We start from the raw sequence: 19,950 nt of genomic DNA, 5'->3' as shown, positions 1-19,950 counted from the left end.
ATATTTACGTGCAATATTTAAATTATTTTCTATTTCAGTGGTGAACTCAGGATTTTTTATTTTATATCAACAGTTTTTCTTGCAGTTTTTTGGGTTTGAGACATCACTGACAAGGAATGTGTTGCGTAACTGTTAACTATTCATTTTACCTATTCTCAAGCATGTTCTGTCCTGAGGAACTGAACAGCTCTTGATAATCCAGTGTGGATTAAATCCCCCAAAAAAGCATCATTGCATATTCACAATATCAGCATTTACATTTTATATACTGTCTGGCTTACTGTGGAGCAAAACTTGGCAGTGTATACAGACCAGAGTGAGTTCAGAGAGAAATGAAAAACTATATTCCTCAAAAGAAGTTTGCAGAGATTTTTTTTTTGATAGGGAAAACACATTTATTCAAACAATATTTCTGTGAAATTCTTTCTGAACCAATTGTCACCTCATATTTTTGATGGATTTAAATAAAGCCATTTAGATGGCAGCTCCTTCCCAATAATCACTTACTGCTCAAGCTGAATTTTTCCCATTGCCACTAAAATTGTTGGCTGTCTAGGGAGATAAATATTGTTATGTGGGCCATAAGGTAAGAGAGAAGTCCATATGAGCTGAATAATAAGAAGTAGTAACTTTTTTTCCCCTTACTGGGCTTGTAGTGTAGGTAAAGTTCCCCACATAGGTGTAGGAGAGTATGAAGTCCAGAAAAACCAGATACAAAATATTTAAATTTAAGCTTCAGAGTTCCCATTTCCCATTATACACCTGATGATGGTTTACCATATTTGAAATCTAGATGTGAGCAGTAAAATCTGTAGATGCTGGTTAGACTGTAAATAACTGGATAGAGAAAACAAACCAAGATAAGGGGAGATAAAAATAACTCAGATGGATTCCTGTGTGTAACTTGGATTTTGGGAGGTGGGAAGTTCTGCTGATTGTACCAGAAGCAGCCTGAGGAGTATAAAAATGCACATGGATAGGGAATGACTGCTAATTTAATGTGGACTGGTTTTGCTGATATCAGACAACAGACTGACTCAGTTTGTTGTTGGAGATTTCATTAGATTAGTCTAAATTTTAGGAGCAGTCACTCCTACAGGCCATTGCATCCCATCTGTGCCTGAAGTGCTTCATATGTTTTAGTGTTCAGCTTCCTTCCCCAGAACATGATATGGTTTGGAGATGTTGGATGGCTTCTCCATCAAAGGAGATGATGGAGTTACCTTTTGTGTTGTCAGTCAAAGCTGGAATTCGGTTTGCAGTGACAAGGAGCAGAGTCTCTTGCTGAGCTCCTCTGAAGAGTTTGACCATGGGGGCAAATGGGCCCATTAACAGTTCAGTGTCAGATTTTAATATGTAATAAGGAAAGAATGAAATTAATTTTTCTTTTCCAAGCAGTAAACTCTTGATTGCAAACATCTGTGTGGTGTTTGGGGGGCTTGTTTTACTGACTGCCCCGTGTGATGTTCCCAGAGTTAATGGGTGAATCAATGAGCAGTTGAGAGAATGATTTCCATTTTATCTAGACACTTTCTTTTAGCTGTGAGGCTCCATTTCCAGAAGCACAGTGGTTATGGCACTTGCTTTGTTGTACTTGTACTGAGTGCCTCAAAATGGAACTTACATGTTCAGGGCTGGATTTCAGAGTGGAAACCATAAGCTTCTTGCTTGTATAACCACATTCCAAGGTTAGTCTGAATAGCTGAGATAATGAATTTGGTCTTTGTGCATTCTTAAATAGATAGATAGTTTTTCACATATGTGACTTTTTTTTTTTTTGCTACAATTGGACGCTTTCCTTGGGAGCTGCTTAATTCCAGGCTGCACAGTTTCTGCTTTGTTCCCTGCTCCTATGCCTTCAACAAGAATAACTTAACCAGAGTTCAATATAGGAATTGTGGGCTGCTAAAGGACATATTGTGTTACTGCTTAATGCTGTATGAGTTGATCAGTGGGTAATATAAAGTCTATGTTCTAGCTGTTTTATGATGAAAATATTATTTCAGCAGAATATATGGTAAAGTCATTGAACAATGATCTTATTCTCAGAATGATGGCACAAGGCATTTTCCATATACCAGAAATTAGTGGAGCTGCTCATTTTGTTATTGCAGGCTTCAAAAATAAAGCTATTTTTAACCTTTTTTGAGCAATTATACTATTTTTTCAACTAAAAAAACTGATATCTTATTACTTTCTTTCTATTAGGACCAGCAGAGGTTCCCATGATGTCACCCAATGGATCCATTCCCCCTATTCATGTGCCTCCTGGTTATATCTCACAGGTATGCTTCTTGAAGAATTAAAATGGATGTAAAAGCAAAAGCATTGATCCACATAGAGACGTCTACTTGGCTGAAGTTTAATTTAGCAGTTTTAATGAAAATGGTAATACATGTATTTCATACTCCTCCTCTTCAGTGATACTACACACACTTTTGCACAAGTGGCCAGGGATGTGCACCTTTACACACTGGTATTTGTAGTAGATTTGGGGTTTGAGCAGCAGCAAAAGCTCTGCACACAGACTGAGCCTATGTGTGCAACTGTATTGTTTGTGGGAGGGAGAGAAGTCCTTGATATTGGGTAATGCCTCAGATTATTGTGTGACAGAAGGGGTAGGAGGCCATGGAAGAGAGAGAAGGAGCCACTATAGCTGTAAAATATACTGTTGATCCTCAGTGTCTTTCCAGCAGAAATCCTGCAGCATACCAAGAACTGGAGGTGTTGGTGTGTTTTCAAGAATAAATGTGATTTAACCATCTATTTATGGAAAAAATGGAAAAGCTTTCGCAAAGCTCTTAGGTTTTGGAACTCTTGAACAGCTACTGCTCTTCTGTGTAAATAACCCCAGATTACCAGATTGTTCCTTCCATCTTCTGCAAAGCTTAGGCTCTTTCTGAGGTAAGGAAAAAAAAAACCAAACCAAAACCAAACCAAAAGATTGATGTGAGGCATAACAGCTGTGAACAATACAATAAATCCAATAGTTTCACCGTTTTCCTTGAGACCTGGACCAAAAGCTTCCTTAAAAGTATGCAAAGTATTTCAGATATCCTTGATGAATAGCATAAGACCTTTTGATAGATATAGTTTGGCATCTTGTCAGGCAGAAAATAGATGATGTCCTTGAGTCCCTTCCCCTCCCCAGGAAATGTGTGAGCTTGTGTAATTCTGAAAAATTGTGGATGGCGTCATACTTAAATCCCACAAAATACTGCAATCACTCTGTGGTATTTTGACTTCTGAACAGAGTGAAAACATGCTTTAAGTATGGGGGAAGTTGTTAGCCAGCCTAGGAGAGAGGGCAGGATGTCAGGGTGGTCCTCCTGCTGCTCAGTCCTCCCAAGGGGAGTGGTTGGACTTTTGAGACAGCATTTGGTACTTAATGCTCCTCATGGGCTCCCCTAATTTAATAAACTGGCCCATATCATGCAGAGGTTTTCCTAAAGATTTATTCTTCCTTTGAAATAACTTCTAACACCTTTTTAATATTAAAATGTTTATACCTTTCCACCTCTGTGCTGAGATAAATGGTTGGGTATAATTGGAATGCTTTCCAAACCGGAGGGATGAAAGTCTTCCAGCTGTATCTCTGTCTGAGCCCAGTTCTTCTGTAAAGCTTTTTGTGGGGCACCATAATAATTCCACTAAAGTAGCCTTTTAGTAGTTTCTTAACCAGAAAAAAATCCAACCAAAAACCCTCTTCTGAAGCAGTTTTTCCAGGGAGCTGGAAATATGTTGTAAAGTTTTAGGGGGAAACTCTGTATTTGGTGCTTTTGTGCAGCAGAATGTGTGTTCTGCTCTGTGGTGAGTGAGCCCCTCTTGCCTTTCAGACTGCTTCATATTAAATAGTAGTTGAAAGTCTGTAGTAATGAAATTAGCTCTTTATTGCAATAAATGTGTCTGCCTTATTTGCTCTTGCTTTTGTCTATTGCTTCATAGTTTAACCCACTCTTTTATGATAAACAATTAGAACACAACTTAAATTTAACATGTCAAGGGAAAGGTTGTAAGGCAAATTAATGCACTCTGGGATATGAATCAAAATATATTTGATTTTGGTTTGATTTGTCCCCAAAGTGTACATCTAAGAGTCAGGCAGACAGCAGTACCCCTGCGGAGAAGTAACAGTGCCTATTAAAAAAGGCATGAAATCTTATTTCCATTTAGTTATGCCAAGCCTGTGTGAGCTGTGAGTGTTAGCCCTGAATATTGCATGAGTTATCGAATGATTGCTGCCCTGGATTAACGTGGTGCTTCATTACCTCTCGGGAAAAATTGGCAGGAGGATGCGAGCCCTGCAAGGTCGGCCTCACTGGAAGCAGCACAAACACAGACTCTGTTTCTAGACTTCAAGGACCATGTTAATAATTGTGACTAGAAGCTGGGTTTGTTGATGTTAAGGAGATCATCCCAATGATGAGGCTTAGCCAGGGCAGGAAATGATCCAGGAAAATAATAGAAAACAAATACACACCACCAGTTCAAATCTTTCATGCTATGGTTTTGCTCTCAAAGACCAGCTCTTCAAAGAGCCAGTATATTTTGCATTATCTTTCCAGCAGACAAACCTCTGTGTACCTCTGGCAGATATGAGCAATCAGATCAGAGTTCATGTCCCTGCAATTCTTTGGGCTAAGGGTTAGTTAAATACAGACGAGAGGAAAAGTTCCTTGCTGTGCTCTTGGTGGGCAATATTTCTGTTGTAAAAGTTGGTTGTGGAAGGTGACATGGCAGAGAAATCCGCATTAAATGTGTGTGGTGCCAACAATTTCGGCTTCAACTGTTAAGTGAGATTAAGGATTTGGAGGCTAAGGTGTTAAATTTGGGGACAATATCATGGGTTATTGTTCCTGCTTTTCAGTGTATGTCAGGGAGGAGAGAACGAGGGTTTGGAGTATTCTAATCAAAGAACTAGAAAAATGGAAATATCAAAAAGCAGGATCATTCACTTGTTTGTTTAGTGCTGCTGGCTGAGGACTGCTCTCTCTCTCAAATAAATTTGGAGCAATTCCACTCGAATTTGAGAAGTTACTTGTCTGTAGTTGGACATAAAAATTTGGCATGAAACTCCACTTTTGATTTTATTTACAGGTTTGTTAATATGAGATCTCTGCCACAGATATTTTAAGCCTAAAGGGCAAATTTACTGGTTGGATCATGTGTTAAAAGCCTTCTTTGGCCATGGGGTTTGTATGTTCTGAACTGTTTAGTATGAGCCATGATCCTGCAGTTCAATATCCCTGCACCAAACACATGACATTTGACAGAACTAAAGCATAACTTTTGGAAAGAGGAATGTCTTTAAATGACATTTAAAATGGTAGAAAATCTATCCCATCCTCGAAAATCAGGATTTTGGTCCTGGGTACATCCTGTTCCCTAAGAGGGCTGTTCTCTTCCAAAAGCATGTTTGGCTAGCATCCGGTTTTAGTGACAAACTGCTCATTTGTGAGGCTTACTGCTCACAGAGCTGCTCTGGGTGTTTTGTCGACTGCAGTCAGTTGAGGCATCCTTTACCAGGATGATCCTCATTAAAGCTTGAACACAAGGAAGGTTGTGCAGATCTCATACAGTGCAAGCCATGATCCTTTTGAGCTCATGGGCACTGGTCCTGAAGAACTGTATCATTCTAGATTTAAAGTACCCCAACATGCTTGCCAGCATTCTAGATGTTTATCTGTCTGTTTTCCACGTTGAAGGTATAGATTTAATTTGGTGCTTGATTTAATACTGATGGATTCTAAAGATAGTGATGCAAACTTGCCACGACTGGTGTGAACTCGGATTGGCATCTTTAAGAAATTAAATGAATAAATAAAATGTTGACATCCAAGTGCCTCTTGAATGAGCTCATTCTGTACTGTTTTTGGGTACAGATTGATTTATGAATGAAGTTTCAAATTAGTTTATGAAATTCCTGAAGTATTGGTTGTGGTCCACCCAGTGGCCATGCTCCAGATGGCCTTGCTGAATCTAGCACATTAAATTTAAGTGAAATAAGGGTTGTTTGGGGGTTTTTTTGAAAGCAAGTGGAAATTACTTGCATATTACCATATTAAACTCATGCAGTAAATGTGTGTTACAGAATGAGGGTGGTTGTGTTTCTTTAACTGGATCTCACAAAATACAGATACAGTTTACCTGTGCACAATTAACATGTCTTTTTCCTTAGAGTGTAATATTAAATTTCAGCGGAGAAAAATGAGACAACATGGAGCTTTGTCATGTACTTTGAATACGTGAATTATCTCTAGTTACTACAGTGATATCTGCGCTGGAAAACAAGTAACATTTAAAATGGCATTCCCAAAATGTGACAGCCAATGGGGGAGGCAGTTTTATTGTGCATGAGTAATGTAAACCCAGACTGCCCTGAAAGATCATCACCCACCTCATGTAGCAATTAAGCTCCCTAAAATATGGGATGAAAACCCACACAGAACTGTGCTATAATAGTATTGTTATTGAGGTGGCATGCCTGTTACACCAGCAAGCACAAAAAATACCAGCAAAAGACAATTTACCTACTGTTTGAAAAAAACCCCACAAAATAATGAAAGTTTATCTCTAGGTGCCAGATGACCAGAGATATTTGTTTTCTCTAAATATAAAGTGCTAAAATTAGTAATAGCAATTACTTTTAATATTCCAGTTGCATCTAGAGACCTCAACAGGGATTAGGATTTTGTTGCTTCTTGGCACTGAAGTAGAGACAGTTTAGCAGCGTGTTTCCAGATGAATTTATGATCTTTGTAACAAATGGTTTTAAGCAGACACAAAGAATTGCAGATTTCTTCTTAAAATAGCAAAGTCAAACCTCTCTGCTAAGTTGTGTTATTTTCATTAATGGATCAAACCTGACTTTCTCTGTCTTTGATGAGCTGAGTGTTGTCTCCCAGAATGGCACTACTACAATCTACTCACTGCAGGTTTTACAGGTCAAGGGATGTCTCCAGTCTTCATAACTACCTAATGCATGTAGTGCATAATAAATCTGATTACCAACTTTGATTTGTTAAGGACAGAACAGCGTATTTAAAGACAGTATGTACAGTTTCAGAAATGTATATCAATAATTCCTAGTTTAGAGAGAAAATGCCCTGTAGGATTGGGAAATTAAGTGGGTTTTGCAAGGTCCCCTGTATTTTTGTGTTCATGTGTAAAGTAGGCACATGGAATAACAAGAATGCTGTCAGCATTCATGGGCTGGGAGGAAACAAATAAAAGATATGAGTGTCTTGGCTTTTCGACTAAAGTAATTTGGAAGGCTGGCTCATCCTCTGAGTTGGACTAGTTGGTGGTTGTAGTTCCTCCCAACTGAAATTCTCTATTCTATCCCCTCATCTCTGGCTTCTCTCAGTCCTGTTATTTTATAGCTTCATCTAGCAGGGTAATTTCATCAAAAAGGTCTTTGACAGGACTCTGAGCTTCCCTCCCTGCTTTATAGATTATATTTCAGGAAGCTGAATCCTAATAATTTTAAATATGGTTTACATTATGTGCTGCTCAGCGTACAAACTTTCTGTCTAAATCCGTTCCTTAATATATTCATCTTTCACCAGAGCACTAAACACATGTGCCTGTCTAGATGCAGAGATAAGAACTTGTACCTGCCTGGAAGATTGGGGTTGGCTTTGAGGCTTGGACTAGTTAAAGCCACGATGAAAACCTTTCACATCAAGATGTAGGAACTTGCTCTCTCAGTTAAGCAACAGCAAGATCAGAGTCTGAGAGTTAAATCCAGCATTTCTGTGCACAGTCCTAGATAAGTAGTTCTGTTTTTCAAATATGTGCTACAAGGAAAAGGATTTCCCTCTTTTCCAGGTTTCAGAGTGCAGGCTTGAGACCTGGCAGCAGGATCAGAGGTGCTGTGGAGTAGAACCAGTAGCAGAAATGGGAAGCCTGAATATGCAGTGGTTGAAAGGATGTGATAGTCTAAATCTCTGAGGTTCATCTGTCTTTTGAGGACTCTGTAAAGTCTTTGAAATTTAAAGCTGGCAGCTGACACATTGCTAGTGGAAATAGTAAATTTTGAGGGTAGAATCAAGTATGCTAAGTCAAAACAATTACTATTTTGGTTACTCAGCAAGCAATGCATTTTTAATGTGAAATGTTACAAGTGAAGGAATTAACTTTCTATAAAAAGTTGTCTTCTGTAGAGGCCAGCCAAGGCACAGAAATTGTCATGTCCATGGTCACATCCCATAGCTAGCAGGTGTAAATACACATAACCTGAGGCACACATGGCCTGGGGGAGGAATTGGGTCGGCTAATCCTAGGTGAGTTTTCCCCTGTGATAGCTTGCTCAGCTGATGCCTGAGGCATGAGGTGGTGTTTGCTGGAGCAGTTCTGCTCAGGGCTTTGGGCATTGCCCCGGGGCAGGGCTGGCACAGGCGGCAGAAACAGCCACGTGCCTGTGCCATTCCTCTGCTTCAGGGTGCAGAGTTTTCTTTGTGGTTTAGAGTAAAGACACTGGGATGTGATGAGAGCCACTGGAGTGTGGGCATCCACAGCAGGGTCTCTTCTGCTGGTGCTGCTGGGGGGTGTGGATAACTCCAGCTGATGGTGTGGTAATCAGCTGAGAGTGGCAGCATCTTGCAGCATGTGCCTTTGGTGCACGTTCACTTATCTCATGCAACGTATTCATCACAGATACTCCTCCATCTGTGTGCCATCAGTCAGTTTAGAGAAAATGAAGTTTTTAACAACCTGTTTGTTGTATGAAATTAAACTATGCTTCCTTCATGCTTTTCTACCTCATGCATGCCAGCATACTGAGTCAAAGGGATAGTAATTGTTCTTATGTGGTTGTATTTTTTAATATAAGAAATGGCAGAAGCTTTTTGAATGAACTTCAAGAAAAGCTTGGCTCCTAAGACTGGACTGAAATTTGGCTGCTTGACTGTTCTCCAGAAATACAGCTCTGGAAAAATTATAATCCGAAAAACATTTTTCAGCCTAAGCACATTTCCACCTTCCTACATCTGTTTTTACATGCTTTGACTCTGGCGTTAGGGGCCAAGTTATGCATATGCAGAGCTGGTTTGTGTGGATGTGCAGACCAGCTCTGTAACAGAAACAAACCCTCTGCCCTATGATTTCTCTTGAGCAGATACCTGTCATGAACAGAGGAGCTCCTTTGCAGACGTGGGCCAGCACAGCAGGTTCCTGCAGAGTACATGTCTCTGCACACACACAGCCTCCCTGCAATAGCAGTGCCAGCTGCTTTCCAAAGTGTTACTAACTCCATACTCAGGGCACTGTCAAAATCCGTGGTAGAAATTTTATGGTCAGTCCCAATGAGTACACTTATTTTGGTGCTTTGTGTTCCTTTTCCAATTGTTTTCCTCCCTAAATGCAGGTTATTTATTCTGTCCCTTACCCACATAGTTATCACGAGCAGCACTACAGCTCCCAGTGATTGGTGTGGATATCTGAGTCTCCAGGAAAAGCCACATCACCACCATGGTTATTTCTGCTGATATTAATTTTAGAATTGTGTTTATTCATGAAGCTAAACCCAAGGACCAGCTGTTTTCCAGTGGGAGGACAAGCTGTAAACAGTGCTGTTTTAAAGGTGGGCCTGGTTCAGACGCTGCCTAACGTGCTCCTTTCCCTTTCTCTCCAGGTGATAGAGGACAGCACGGGCGTTCGGAGGGTGGTGGTGACGCCGCAGTCTCCGGAGTGTTTCCCTCCCAGCTACCCCTCGGCCATCTCGCCAACCCATCACTTACCCCCCTACCTGACACACCATCCCCATTTCATTCACAACTCCCACACAGCGTTTTACCCTCCTGTCACTGGACCTGGGGACATGCCACCGCAGTTTTTCCCACAGCATCATCTTCCCCCAACAATATATGGAGAGCAAGGTGAGCTGGGAGGAAGGGACTGGCCTTTCACACTTGTGTTCAGCAAGTTTTAAGGGCTGGGGGAACCAAGAGTAGGAATGAAGTGGAGAACTTAGAGTGGCTTTGTTACATGGATGGAGCCTCCTTTAATATCCTGAGTGGGGGGCTGTAGCTATCCAGAGTATCCATTTTTATTTTTTAACAAAGACAAAACTGTTCTGGGCATGATATGTTCAAGGTTCACACTCAAGGTGAACAAAGGGGATTGAATTATAGAAAAAAAGCAGGAAATACTGTGATTCCTGCAAGCTGACCTGCCTTAAGTTAGAGAGAGTCATCCTTGGAGGGGGGGAGTGGGGATTGTATTTAATGAAGTGTATCTGAGGGGTGCACATAATATTTATGATAATTCTCAAACTTTTTTTAGATAGTTTTAATTCCCAAAGCTTCTACTTCATGTTGCACTTCTCTCCTTAGGCAGCACAACTGACATGATTTTAAATTCTATTCATACTGGGAAATTAAATTGCATATAATCAGGGTTGGCAGCTTGAAACCGGCACATCTCAGCTTGTTCTGTCCAGTCAGGCCCTGAGGAAGAAAATGCTAAATTGCTCTGAACTTATGAAGGCTTTTTCCAAAAGATCAGTTCTGTCTGGATTTTTGCTTGAAATCTGTGTCCCTGAAACACAAAGACTGAAAAGGAGGGGAAAAACTCTCAACCTAATTGCTGTATTTTACACACTCACCCAGTGTAAAATTCTATCATCAAAGGAGCACAGTTAATACAAAATAATTGCAAAAAAGGGTTTTCTTTAAAAAATCTCCAGAAACATCTGGAGTCATTTCATTTGGAGATGTCCAGGAATTTGGTTTTATGAGGAAAAAAAAAAAACCACCTCAGTTATCTTTGTTGCTCTGAGTTAACGCGGGTGAACCGTTCCGTTTCAGAAATCATACCACTATATGGGATGTCCAGCTACATCACCAGGGAAGATCAGTACAGCAAACCACAGCACAAAAAACTCAAAGACAGGCAGATTGACCGCCAGAACCGCCTGAACAGCCCTCCCTCCTCCATCTACAAGAGCCATATAGGCAGCTGCACGACGGTGTACAATGGTTATGCCAAGAGCCACAACGGGGCGAGCAGCGGCGGCGGGGGAGCCCCGGCCCTCAAGAAACCGGAGCGCAGAGCAAGGAGCAGCCCAAAGTCAAATGAACAAGACCCACATGGTAAAAAGAGGGGTTTATTTATTTTTAATTCCTTTTTATTGCACCTTTCCGGCTTGTGACCTCCTCTGTATGGATCCAGCGGCCCTGCCAAGAAACACTCCCACCCACGCGTAAAGCGATGTTAATACAGTGTGAACTTAAATACGAACACTGGGCTTGCTGGGCTGTGTTTGTTTTGTAAGGTGAACCTGGTGCCTCCCCATCTTTCGTGGCTACTCCCTTGGTAGATGCAGCATCATTCTTTTTGTATCTGTTGGAAGCAGAAATGCATTTTACGGGCAAGGTCTTGGTTTTATTTTGCTTTTCGGAGAGGCATCTTGGCACTTCGCAAAAATCTTCACAGACAATTGAGCTATAACCAAAATCTTGACTACTAGGAACCACTATTTTGTATATCCTAGGTAAACCTAGTTAAGTTATTAGAAGGTTTAGAGGTGATGGCTGAAAAACCGAGGGTTTTTTTTTATGTGGAAGTTCAGTGAAAGTAAGATTAGTTGAAAACAAAGAAAACTGAGAAGTTTTCTCAATGTTAGCCATTGGAAATAGTGGTCAAATAAGTCTGGCTACTTTTGAAATAGTTTTCTTCAGCATTTTCAGAGACTTGCCATTTAAAAATGTAAAACTTTAGATAACAACCCAATGTTTTACTGTAATCAAATCTCCTTTATCACAAGCCATTCTGCACACAGCCAGTTCTACCTAAATTTAGCTTAGTAACTTGTTATAATCCCTTATACCTACCTGCCTTTCTCCTCTCTGCCTGTCTCTTTGCTAACTGCTACAGCAACAGCTTCCTGAACAAACTTTGATGTCCTAACCAAAGCAGCATGTCCAGGATATTTGCAATGTAGCACACTCTGAAATCTCTTGAGTTAATTTATGCATATAACATAGGTTTTCCATTATCTGTCTATAGTGTATATTTATATAGCTGTGTTCTTTTTACATGTGAGGCATAACCAAAAGAAATAGTCACGAAAATTAACTGTACCAGTTGCCAAGGAGGGGGGGAAAAAAATGCTGCTGGCATGGTAAGGAATGAGGATTTGCAGATGTGCTTACAGGGTCTTTAGAATTAGCAAGGAGCTGTATTTGGGAATGCTGTAATCCAAGAAAATGAATCACTGCATTAGACTTTCTAGTTATTTCTTGCCAATCAGCTTACGTGAACTTTAGCATTCTTACTTACGTTTAGGTGTTTATCTGAGGTGGAATACATGAGGTGTTTGAAGCACGTGTGTGAAAGACCTGGAATAAAGTATAGCCTTGCAATATAGGCTCAGTGAGTTCTGAGTCAGCCTGGCTGATCACTTCTGAAATAATCTAGAAATAATTTAAAAGCATCTCGTCTGAGGGTTTCCTGCAACCCTTGTGTTTGTCTAATTTGTTGCCTTGGGCTGGTCTGCTGTGCTGCAGCTGAAGAGCCATGAGTGCTTTTAAAATGCCAGGAAAATCAGTGGAGTCAAGGCTACGGCACGTCCAATCTTGTCAGCCAGAGTGCCTTCAAACTGGGAGCAGCAAGGGATGGAGTCCTCCCCCAGCTGTGGAAAAGTCCCTAACAGGAGGCTGTGCAAATAAGCATCCCTTGTCCCACTCTCCTGCCTTTTAAAATTAGGTTCTGCATCAGCACCCAGAGGTGGCAGCCCTGGAGTCACATCACCTGCTCAGCAGTAAATCCATGACCAAAGCAGGAAGAGAGGAATATGTTGCATATTAAAAGGAAAAAAAAAAAATACAGTGGGTTCAAATGTGATGTTTTTGACATCAAAGTGTATTATTATAGTCATACATGGAAGCTTACATGCAAATTCCTGCAGAAAGGTCACAGAGGTTTCTTAAAGGCTCTCATGAAGCAGCTCCCTAAAATAACTTCCCATTTGGTATTTACAAGCTTCTAATCATATCTGCTGCTTTATATTTACCTTCTCAGTTTCTTCTTTAATTATTTGGGGATTTATTGATGAATACCCACCTAATGTGGCCATACAGGTTATTTGGGTTAGAGTTAACAGCAATCTGGGCTCAGTTGCTAATTTGATTTTTGCTGCTAAGATGACTGTGTGTTTAGAATAGCCAAGAAAATGAATGTGTCAGAAGCAAGAATTAGCAAAGGGATTTAAACTTATAGGTTTTGTGGATGTGTATCTGTTCAAGCCTGCTAATAGTTAAAAACTTGATGGTGTTGTGTGGCTGCTTCCAAAATTGCAGAATAGCATGGAAAACCTATTTTTAGATACATAAATATATAAAAATGTGTATATATATATGTATAAAATTTGTGGAGAAGTCTTTATTTAGAAAACCACTTAACCAAAAAACTCCTTAAGAGGCAAGCACGAATGTATGAATTTGCAGTAAGATTTGGAATAAGGTGAAGGAGAGCTGGAGCTGAGGGCTTTGTTTGCACAAATTTTCTAATTGGGTTTGTGATATGCTTGATAGCCTATCGTTTCATAGCTGGCTGTGGGGTGTGTGTGCTCCTGCAGTGGAACTGGCATGCTGCTTCTGGGAGTTTGGATGATGGAGCAATCCTGGGATCCAGCTGCTGGCGAGGGAGGGGGCTTTAGGAGCTCCGGACACAGCTGGAGCAGGCACTTGCACAGCCTCAGCTCTGGTTGCTGCAGAGAACAGCCTGTGTCAGTACACAGTGCTACAGCCTGACAGTGATTGCTGTCCTTTGGGATTGGGCTGTCTGAAGCAAAGTTTGGGAGCTGCCTCAGTGCTGGAAGCAGGGGTGGGAGCTTGCCAGGGGCACCTCTCCCAGCAGTCCCAGCTGCTCCTGAGCTGATGCTCTGAGAGGCAATTGGAGTGTCTGCTTTAATCAGCAGAGGAATATGATCCACACAGGGGCGTTTGTGACAGGGAAGGTGGGAGTTTCTGTTCTTGGATCTGCTGCCACTGTGTTTAAGGTGATGCTTGTCCTGCTCCTTGTCTCTTGCTAGTGATTTCTTTGAGGGGTGTGTTACTCCTTCCTTAGCACGCCCACTCTGCTGTGACTGAGATTATTACAGTGTTGTAATACACAATGTTGTATTACAGGAATAATAAGAGGGGCTGGAACACCTTCCTTATCAACACAGACTGAGAGGGTTGGGCCTGGAGAAAGGGGAAGACCTTAGAGCCTATAAAGAGGTTACAAGAGAGCTGGAGAGGGGCTTTTGGAAAGGGCATGGAGTGACAGGACAAAGGGGAATGGCTTTAAACTGAAAGAGGGCAGGGTTAGATGGGATATTGGGAAGAAATTCTTCCCTTTGAGGTTGAGGAGGCCCTGGCACAGGTTGTCCAGAGCAGCTGTGGCTGCCCCATCCCTGACAGTGTCCAAGACCAGGTTGGATGGGGCTTGAGGCAGCCTGGGATAGTGGAAGGTGTCCCTGCCCAGGCTGGTTCTGTAACATAGCAACATCCTCTTTTTACTAGGAATTTACAGTTTCAGATTGGGGAAATAAGTGCAATTCTGACCTTTTCCACTGACTGCATCATGCTATTTTGTGCGGTGCACTTGTAAATAAAGAGTTTTTGTTATGTTGGAAACACGCTGTTTTAAGGCAAAAAACCCAGAAACTGATGGCTTGTAATTGACTGAAAATTTAGCAATTCTTCTCAGTGTTTCTGGTAGGATGATGGATGGTGTCTTGTATGGACAGAAGGCTTGGAGGTATGATACTGGGATTCTGATTAAAAATCCATCCTGGAGCTTTTCTGCAGAGCTGTTTTAAAAACCAAATGGGAGAGGAGGGAGCGGGGTTGGGTTTTTTGTGGGTTGAGCTTTGTTTTTTTTTCATAAAGGAGCCTTGCCATGTAAAAAGATCTGCAAGCGGAAATCCTGTCCCATTCATGCTGTCCTTTATGAATTTCAGTCTGAGTCACTTCCTTCTCATGCACTCAGTGGCTCCCTTCTTGGTCATGCAGTGATCTGGTAGTTTGAGAAGTTCTGTGTGTGGCTGCAAGTACTGTGGGAACATAAGCAGTTTCGAGCATTCTTACGATGCTTTCGCCTATTTCCTTATAAAACATCTTTTTTTTTTTTCTCCCTTTGAATGAGATAAAAATCTTTTTTTTTTTTCTTTTTTTTTTTTTAAATTCCTCATTGAAGTTTGAAGAGCTTAAGATAGCAAAAACTGAAACACTTCAAATGGGTAAAAGTGGGAAGCGGGCAATGGATTGTGGCGTGCATCCTGTGCAGGAGCTGGGTGCCAGAACAAACAGACCCAGCCCGGGCAGGGAGGCGGCTCTGGGCCGGTCGCGTGCGCCTGTAGGAAGATGTTCTTAAAGAAGGTTTTTGTCCTCATTTGAGAAGATTTGGCTCTACAGGGTCAGAACAGGGGCCTGTCTAGCCCAGCAGTGTGATCAAGATGATGCTGAGGGGCAGCCTGCAAGCCTGCACACATCCCACACATCCCACGCCCCTCTCCCGGCTCCTCCACCAGCATCCAGACCTGCCAGGCCCCAGGGAGGGCCGAGTCCTGCCCGGTGCTTTGGGTACCCACCCACTGACCTGTCGTCTGTGAACTCATCTAACTCAGTTTTGAAAAGCAGATTTGCTTTCCAAGTGAGGAAAACTGACTTTGGTGTGCTCTTCAGTGCTCTGAGCAGCTGCTTTCTTGCATGTGGCATTGATGTGCTGTACATGTGGAGAAGGGAGGAAAAAACATAGGAATCAATGTAGAGTTCAAAGAGTTGTTGTAGACCATTGATAGTTCATAAACTCCTGTAGTACCATTGTCACATGTGTGCAAGCCTCAGAGATGTTGCTTTCCTATTGTGGAGGTTTTGTAAATCTGATTTTTGTGCACTGAAGCAGCCTCCAGCTGCTCCCAAAGGTGAAAACCATGGCTTCAAATTCCTGCCTGCACTGCTGGTGAAGTTTCTCAGGAGATGTGGGTAGCTCTGTATGCTCATTTCTTAGAGAGAAGTGCTTTGTGAATGCATGGAAAATGGGCTTGGCAAGAGAACTTTCTGCCAGTGGTGGTTTTAATTGGAAAATGTTTTAAAATAAGTACTGTACTTGGCAAAGCAGAAGTTCTGAGGTGAGGACGTACCCTCAGGTATCCCTGAGTGGGGTGGGATGTACTCTGCAAGCTGCTGAGAAGTGAGGATGAGTGGGTGACGTATGAAAAACCAGAGCTGAGGTGTTCTTGGTACAGCCCCATCCTGTTCTCTCTGAATCTTCCGTGTCACATTTAAATATACTTAGGAAAAACGTGGGGTTTTTTCTATTTTTGTTTAACTGTATCAAGTTGTTGTTGTTTTAATCCAGAGCCTGTGAATTAAAGGGAAATTGAAGGAGGTGTGATTCAGTGCAGACAGGAACCAGGCGAAGTTCCTCTTCTTACTCATTCTAGATCCTGTCAATTCTTTTCTATTTTGGTCCTGAATCCATTTTGCTTATTGAGTCATACATTTATTTGTGCCTGTATATCCTATAGATTTAAAAGCTTAAAAGAGTAGTTTCATCACTTTTGGTCCATGTAAGCAAAGAGGCTGAGAAACACTGGCAATATATGTAAATTTTATGTTCTTTTAGCCAGGAACTGATGATTTGGTACATGCTAATAGACTTTTGTTATACAAATGTAGAAATGTTCTTCAGAAAAACCTGGTCATAAATGTTCTTTCTGCTGCCATACAAAATACCCCTCTGTTAAATGTAGCTTCTCTGGTGTCCTTAAATGTATTTGCTTCTATAAAATAAGGAGTTTCAATAAGATTGTCTCCTGAAAACAACCTGTCAAAACTGACACAGTGATTTTATTAATAACATGGAAAAAAACACTCTGAAGAGTAAAATACATCTGTCAGGTTAAGTGAATTTTAGTATTATACCAAGTGATGCAACGTGGAACATAATATTTAGTGGAACCGGTCACGTGTTGAATCTTGTGAGCACAGATCAGCATCATATATTAAATCTAAATGGTGTTACTGTTTCTGCTGCATTTTTTTCTACAGTTGTAGGCATTAATACTACTTGTCTGAATTCTTCAGCCTTATATCTCATTAGAAACAGATTTTGTGTGCTTTTTGCTGTTTTCCTCTAAGTTTTACTGCATGAGAGGAAATAGGATGCATTAATTAGGGCACAGTCTGAACTTGAGAATCCACTGTTCATGTTCGACACCTGGAATTTCCAGTGTGATACTCTCGTGCCTTGACTTTATCTCCCACATCGTGACTGAGCTTGTGCTTTTGTTTGTTTCTATTTGGAAAGATGCCTGCTTCTTCAGCAGTCTTCATCTTTGGTATTTTCTCTGAAATAATAGGCTGTGAATTGCTCCTTCAGGCAGTAAACAAAGTGGTTATGAGTGTCAGATGCACCTTTGTGTACCAGACTGAACTCCATTAGCTGGGCCACACAGATTCTCACCAAGTAATACTTTGCCTAACAGTCACGTAAAGTAACCACTTAAATGAGCTTTATGTAGACTGATGGCTGTATTAGAAACATATTGCAGGGTTCAGGTAGAGTGCATTCCCAAGTTCATGTCAGTCTGTGTGCCTGCATCCAGATGAGGCTTAATTTGTGACTTTTCTTCAGCAAAAAGAATGGCTGAAATGTTGATCCAATGTCACTGAAATACACTGTGTTGAGGAAGGGAAACAAATCTGTTTCCTTTGCTGTCTTGAGGCTTAACTCACATCATGGGGGCTTTGATGAAGAAAGGTGAAAGCTAAATATCACAAATGAAAACCAAGTCCATGCCCAGTGCACTCCCTGCCTCTGCCATAGCTTTGCCCAGTTCTAAACCCAGCAGTGTTTTGCTTTGAGCTGCCTGTGGGTACTTCCTTCTCGTGCATCTTGGCCAACTCTTTCCCAGAAGTTGCCTGAGTGCAGATAATTCCCAGGAATTTGCAAGCCTGTGAAATCTTGTCTGCATGTGACCTGTCACGAACACGGAGGTGTTCTCTTGCTGCATCCATACTGCAGGAACAAACCCAAAGTTTATGGGAAGCCTGGATGCCACAGCAGTCCCACCTTCTTTCACACCACATTGCTTCGTTAGCATGGAGTTCTACAAGCTGGGAAGGGCTGAGGCAGGCAGAGAGGAGATACACGCTATTTTTATGTGCTTATCTTGAAAGACTAAAGAACCAGCTTCATAACTTTGGCACCAGAAGTTGTAGATAAGAGACTCTCTTCATCAGCTAAGTGGGAGCACCTCCTCTTAATTTAATTGAGCAATATTCTCCCATCTTCAGTGTCAGCTGGTTTTAAAGGCGGATGGAAATGCCTCAAACTTGGTTTCGTTCAGACTTTTTGTACTTGAAAATGCGAAGAGAACACCAGGGTAGTGTGGATACACGTGCTCCAGCGTGGTTGTGAGGTGCTCTGAGAGCTGGTGGTCTGGGCATCCACAGCTCTGAGCCATCAGTGGGGCAGAATGGGTCACCACAGTTCTGGTTACATTTTTCAGTCTCATCACAGCAGCTGTGACAAAATAAACCTCATTAGAAGCTTCCTAATCTTCCTAAGTGTGCTAACTACAGGAAACACAGCTCAAAGTCCACCGAGGAATGTGTAGGGCATATCTAGTAAAGAGTGGGGAAATCTGGCACTGGGGCTTGCATTTGACCTTATTGGGGCTTAAAAACCCTCTTGGCAGTGGCTGGTGTTTTACCTCAAAGCTGTTTTTCCCAATCCTGATCAGTTTCTGTAGACTCTCATATTTTTATTCTCATCTGCTTTTATCCCTCCCTTGCCTCATTTTGCCAGCAGGATCTCCTTGGCAGGGCGAGCTGGATAAGCTGCTTGCTCCATCATTTATCAGGAAATCAGTGCTAAATGACGTAAGGCACAACCTCTTCCCCCAGAGGATCTTCCTATTATCTCAGGAATTTGCAGCTTCTGCTGCAACTGACGGTCAAATCCAGAAGACTGAAATCTGAACCTTTTTCCTAGGAGTTTACATAATTTATAGATACACACCCAACAGAAAAAAAAATCATACAAAGTACATTTTCATCCTGCTTAAATGCTCACTGATTAAATGCCTGTGATGGGGAGAAGAGTTACACCAAGATCTCAGAGCTTCAGAGCAAGATAAGCAGTGTATCCTCAGCAGTTAGGAGGAGATAACACGGGCCACCGACAAAGGAAGGGAATCGTGTTTCCCTTATTTGGCAGTATCTGGGACATTGAGGCAAAAGGGAGAGGGTATTTATAGGGAAGAGGTGGAACATTTCCTCCCTCCAGACTGTAAAAAATAAAACAAGTTGAAGTCTAATGATTTAATGAACACCACTTACTTGTATAGCCAGATGTTCTGGACAATGTCCATCTGTATTTCCAGCTGGGTTTGCAAAGGTGGTGAAATGAAATTTCATGTCCCCCTGAAGTTAATAGGATTTGTTTACTGAACTCTCTCAGGCTGTGATTCAAACCCCATCAGTTACTCTTCCTTTTCTGAGGAAGGGTGGAATTTGATCTCCAAAGTTTTTGTGACTTTCAGTATATTTGCTTTTAAGGGGAGGAAAAATTCTTAACACAGGGTGATGCTTTGAGTATTGCAGTTAACAGAAAGGACAAACACTGTTCTAAAATGAAGCAGCCGTTTCAATTTTCTCCAAGGTTTATTATAAAAGATTTTGTCCTGAAGCTCAAGTTTGGGTTTTTTGTTTCTTTTATTCCCTCTAAGGAGCTGTGCTTAGAAGCAGCTGCTTTGATTTACTGCAATTCATGTGACTTGTGCCTGAATTTCATCTCAGCAATGAAATCCAGAATGAGTTGAAATTCCTGTAGCTTTGCCGAATCCTTCCCAGCCATCAGTAATCAGGTGGATATTTCTGTGAAATACTTTAAATATTTGGAAAGGTTCTTAGTGGTGAAACTGGTTGTGCAAATATCCAGGATCACATTTTG

The 19,950-nt window shown here is 41.4% G+C and overlaps 1 protein-coding gene across 1 annotated transcript in view; it reads left to right on the top strand.

Annotated features, from left to right (window-relative positions):
• Positions 1-19,950, top strand: part of FNDC3B (fibronectin type III domain containing 3B) — a 184,515-nt gene that overhangs the window by 90,379 nt on the left and 74,186 nt on the right. The window contains exons 4-6 of the mRNA XM_048314456.1: positions 2,209-2,285; positions 9,635-9,878; positions 10,809-11,093. Coding sequence (XP_048170413.1) covers positions 2,209-2,285; positions 9,635-9,878; positions 10,809-11,093 — 606 coding nt within the window. The remainder of the gene's footprint in view (positions 1-2,208; positions 2,286-9,634; positions 9,879-10,808; positions 11,094-19,950) is intronic.

This window comes from Corvus hawaiiensis, chromosome 10 (assembly GCF_020740725.1).
Source record: "Corvus hawaiiensis isolate bCorHaw1 chromosome 10, bCorHaw1.pri.cur, whole genome shotgun sequence".
Taxonomy (NCBI): Eukaryota; Metazoa; Chordata; class Aves; order Passeriformes; family Corvidae; genus Corvus; species Corvus hawaiiensis.
Note: the sequence above shows the minus strand (reverse complement) of the source record. Positions and strands in the feature narration are given on the sequence as shown.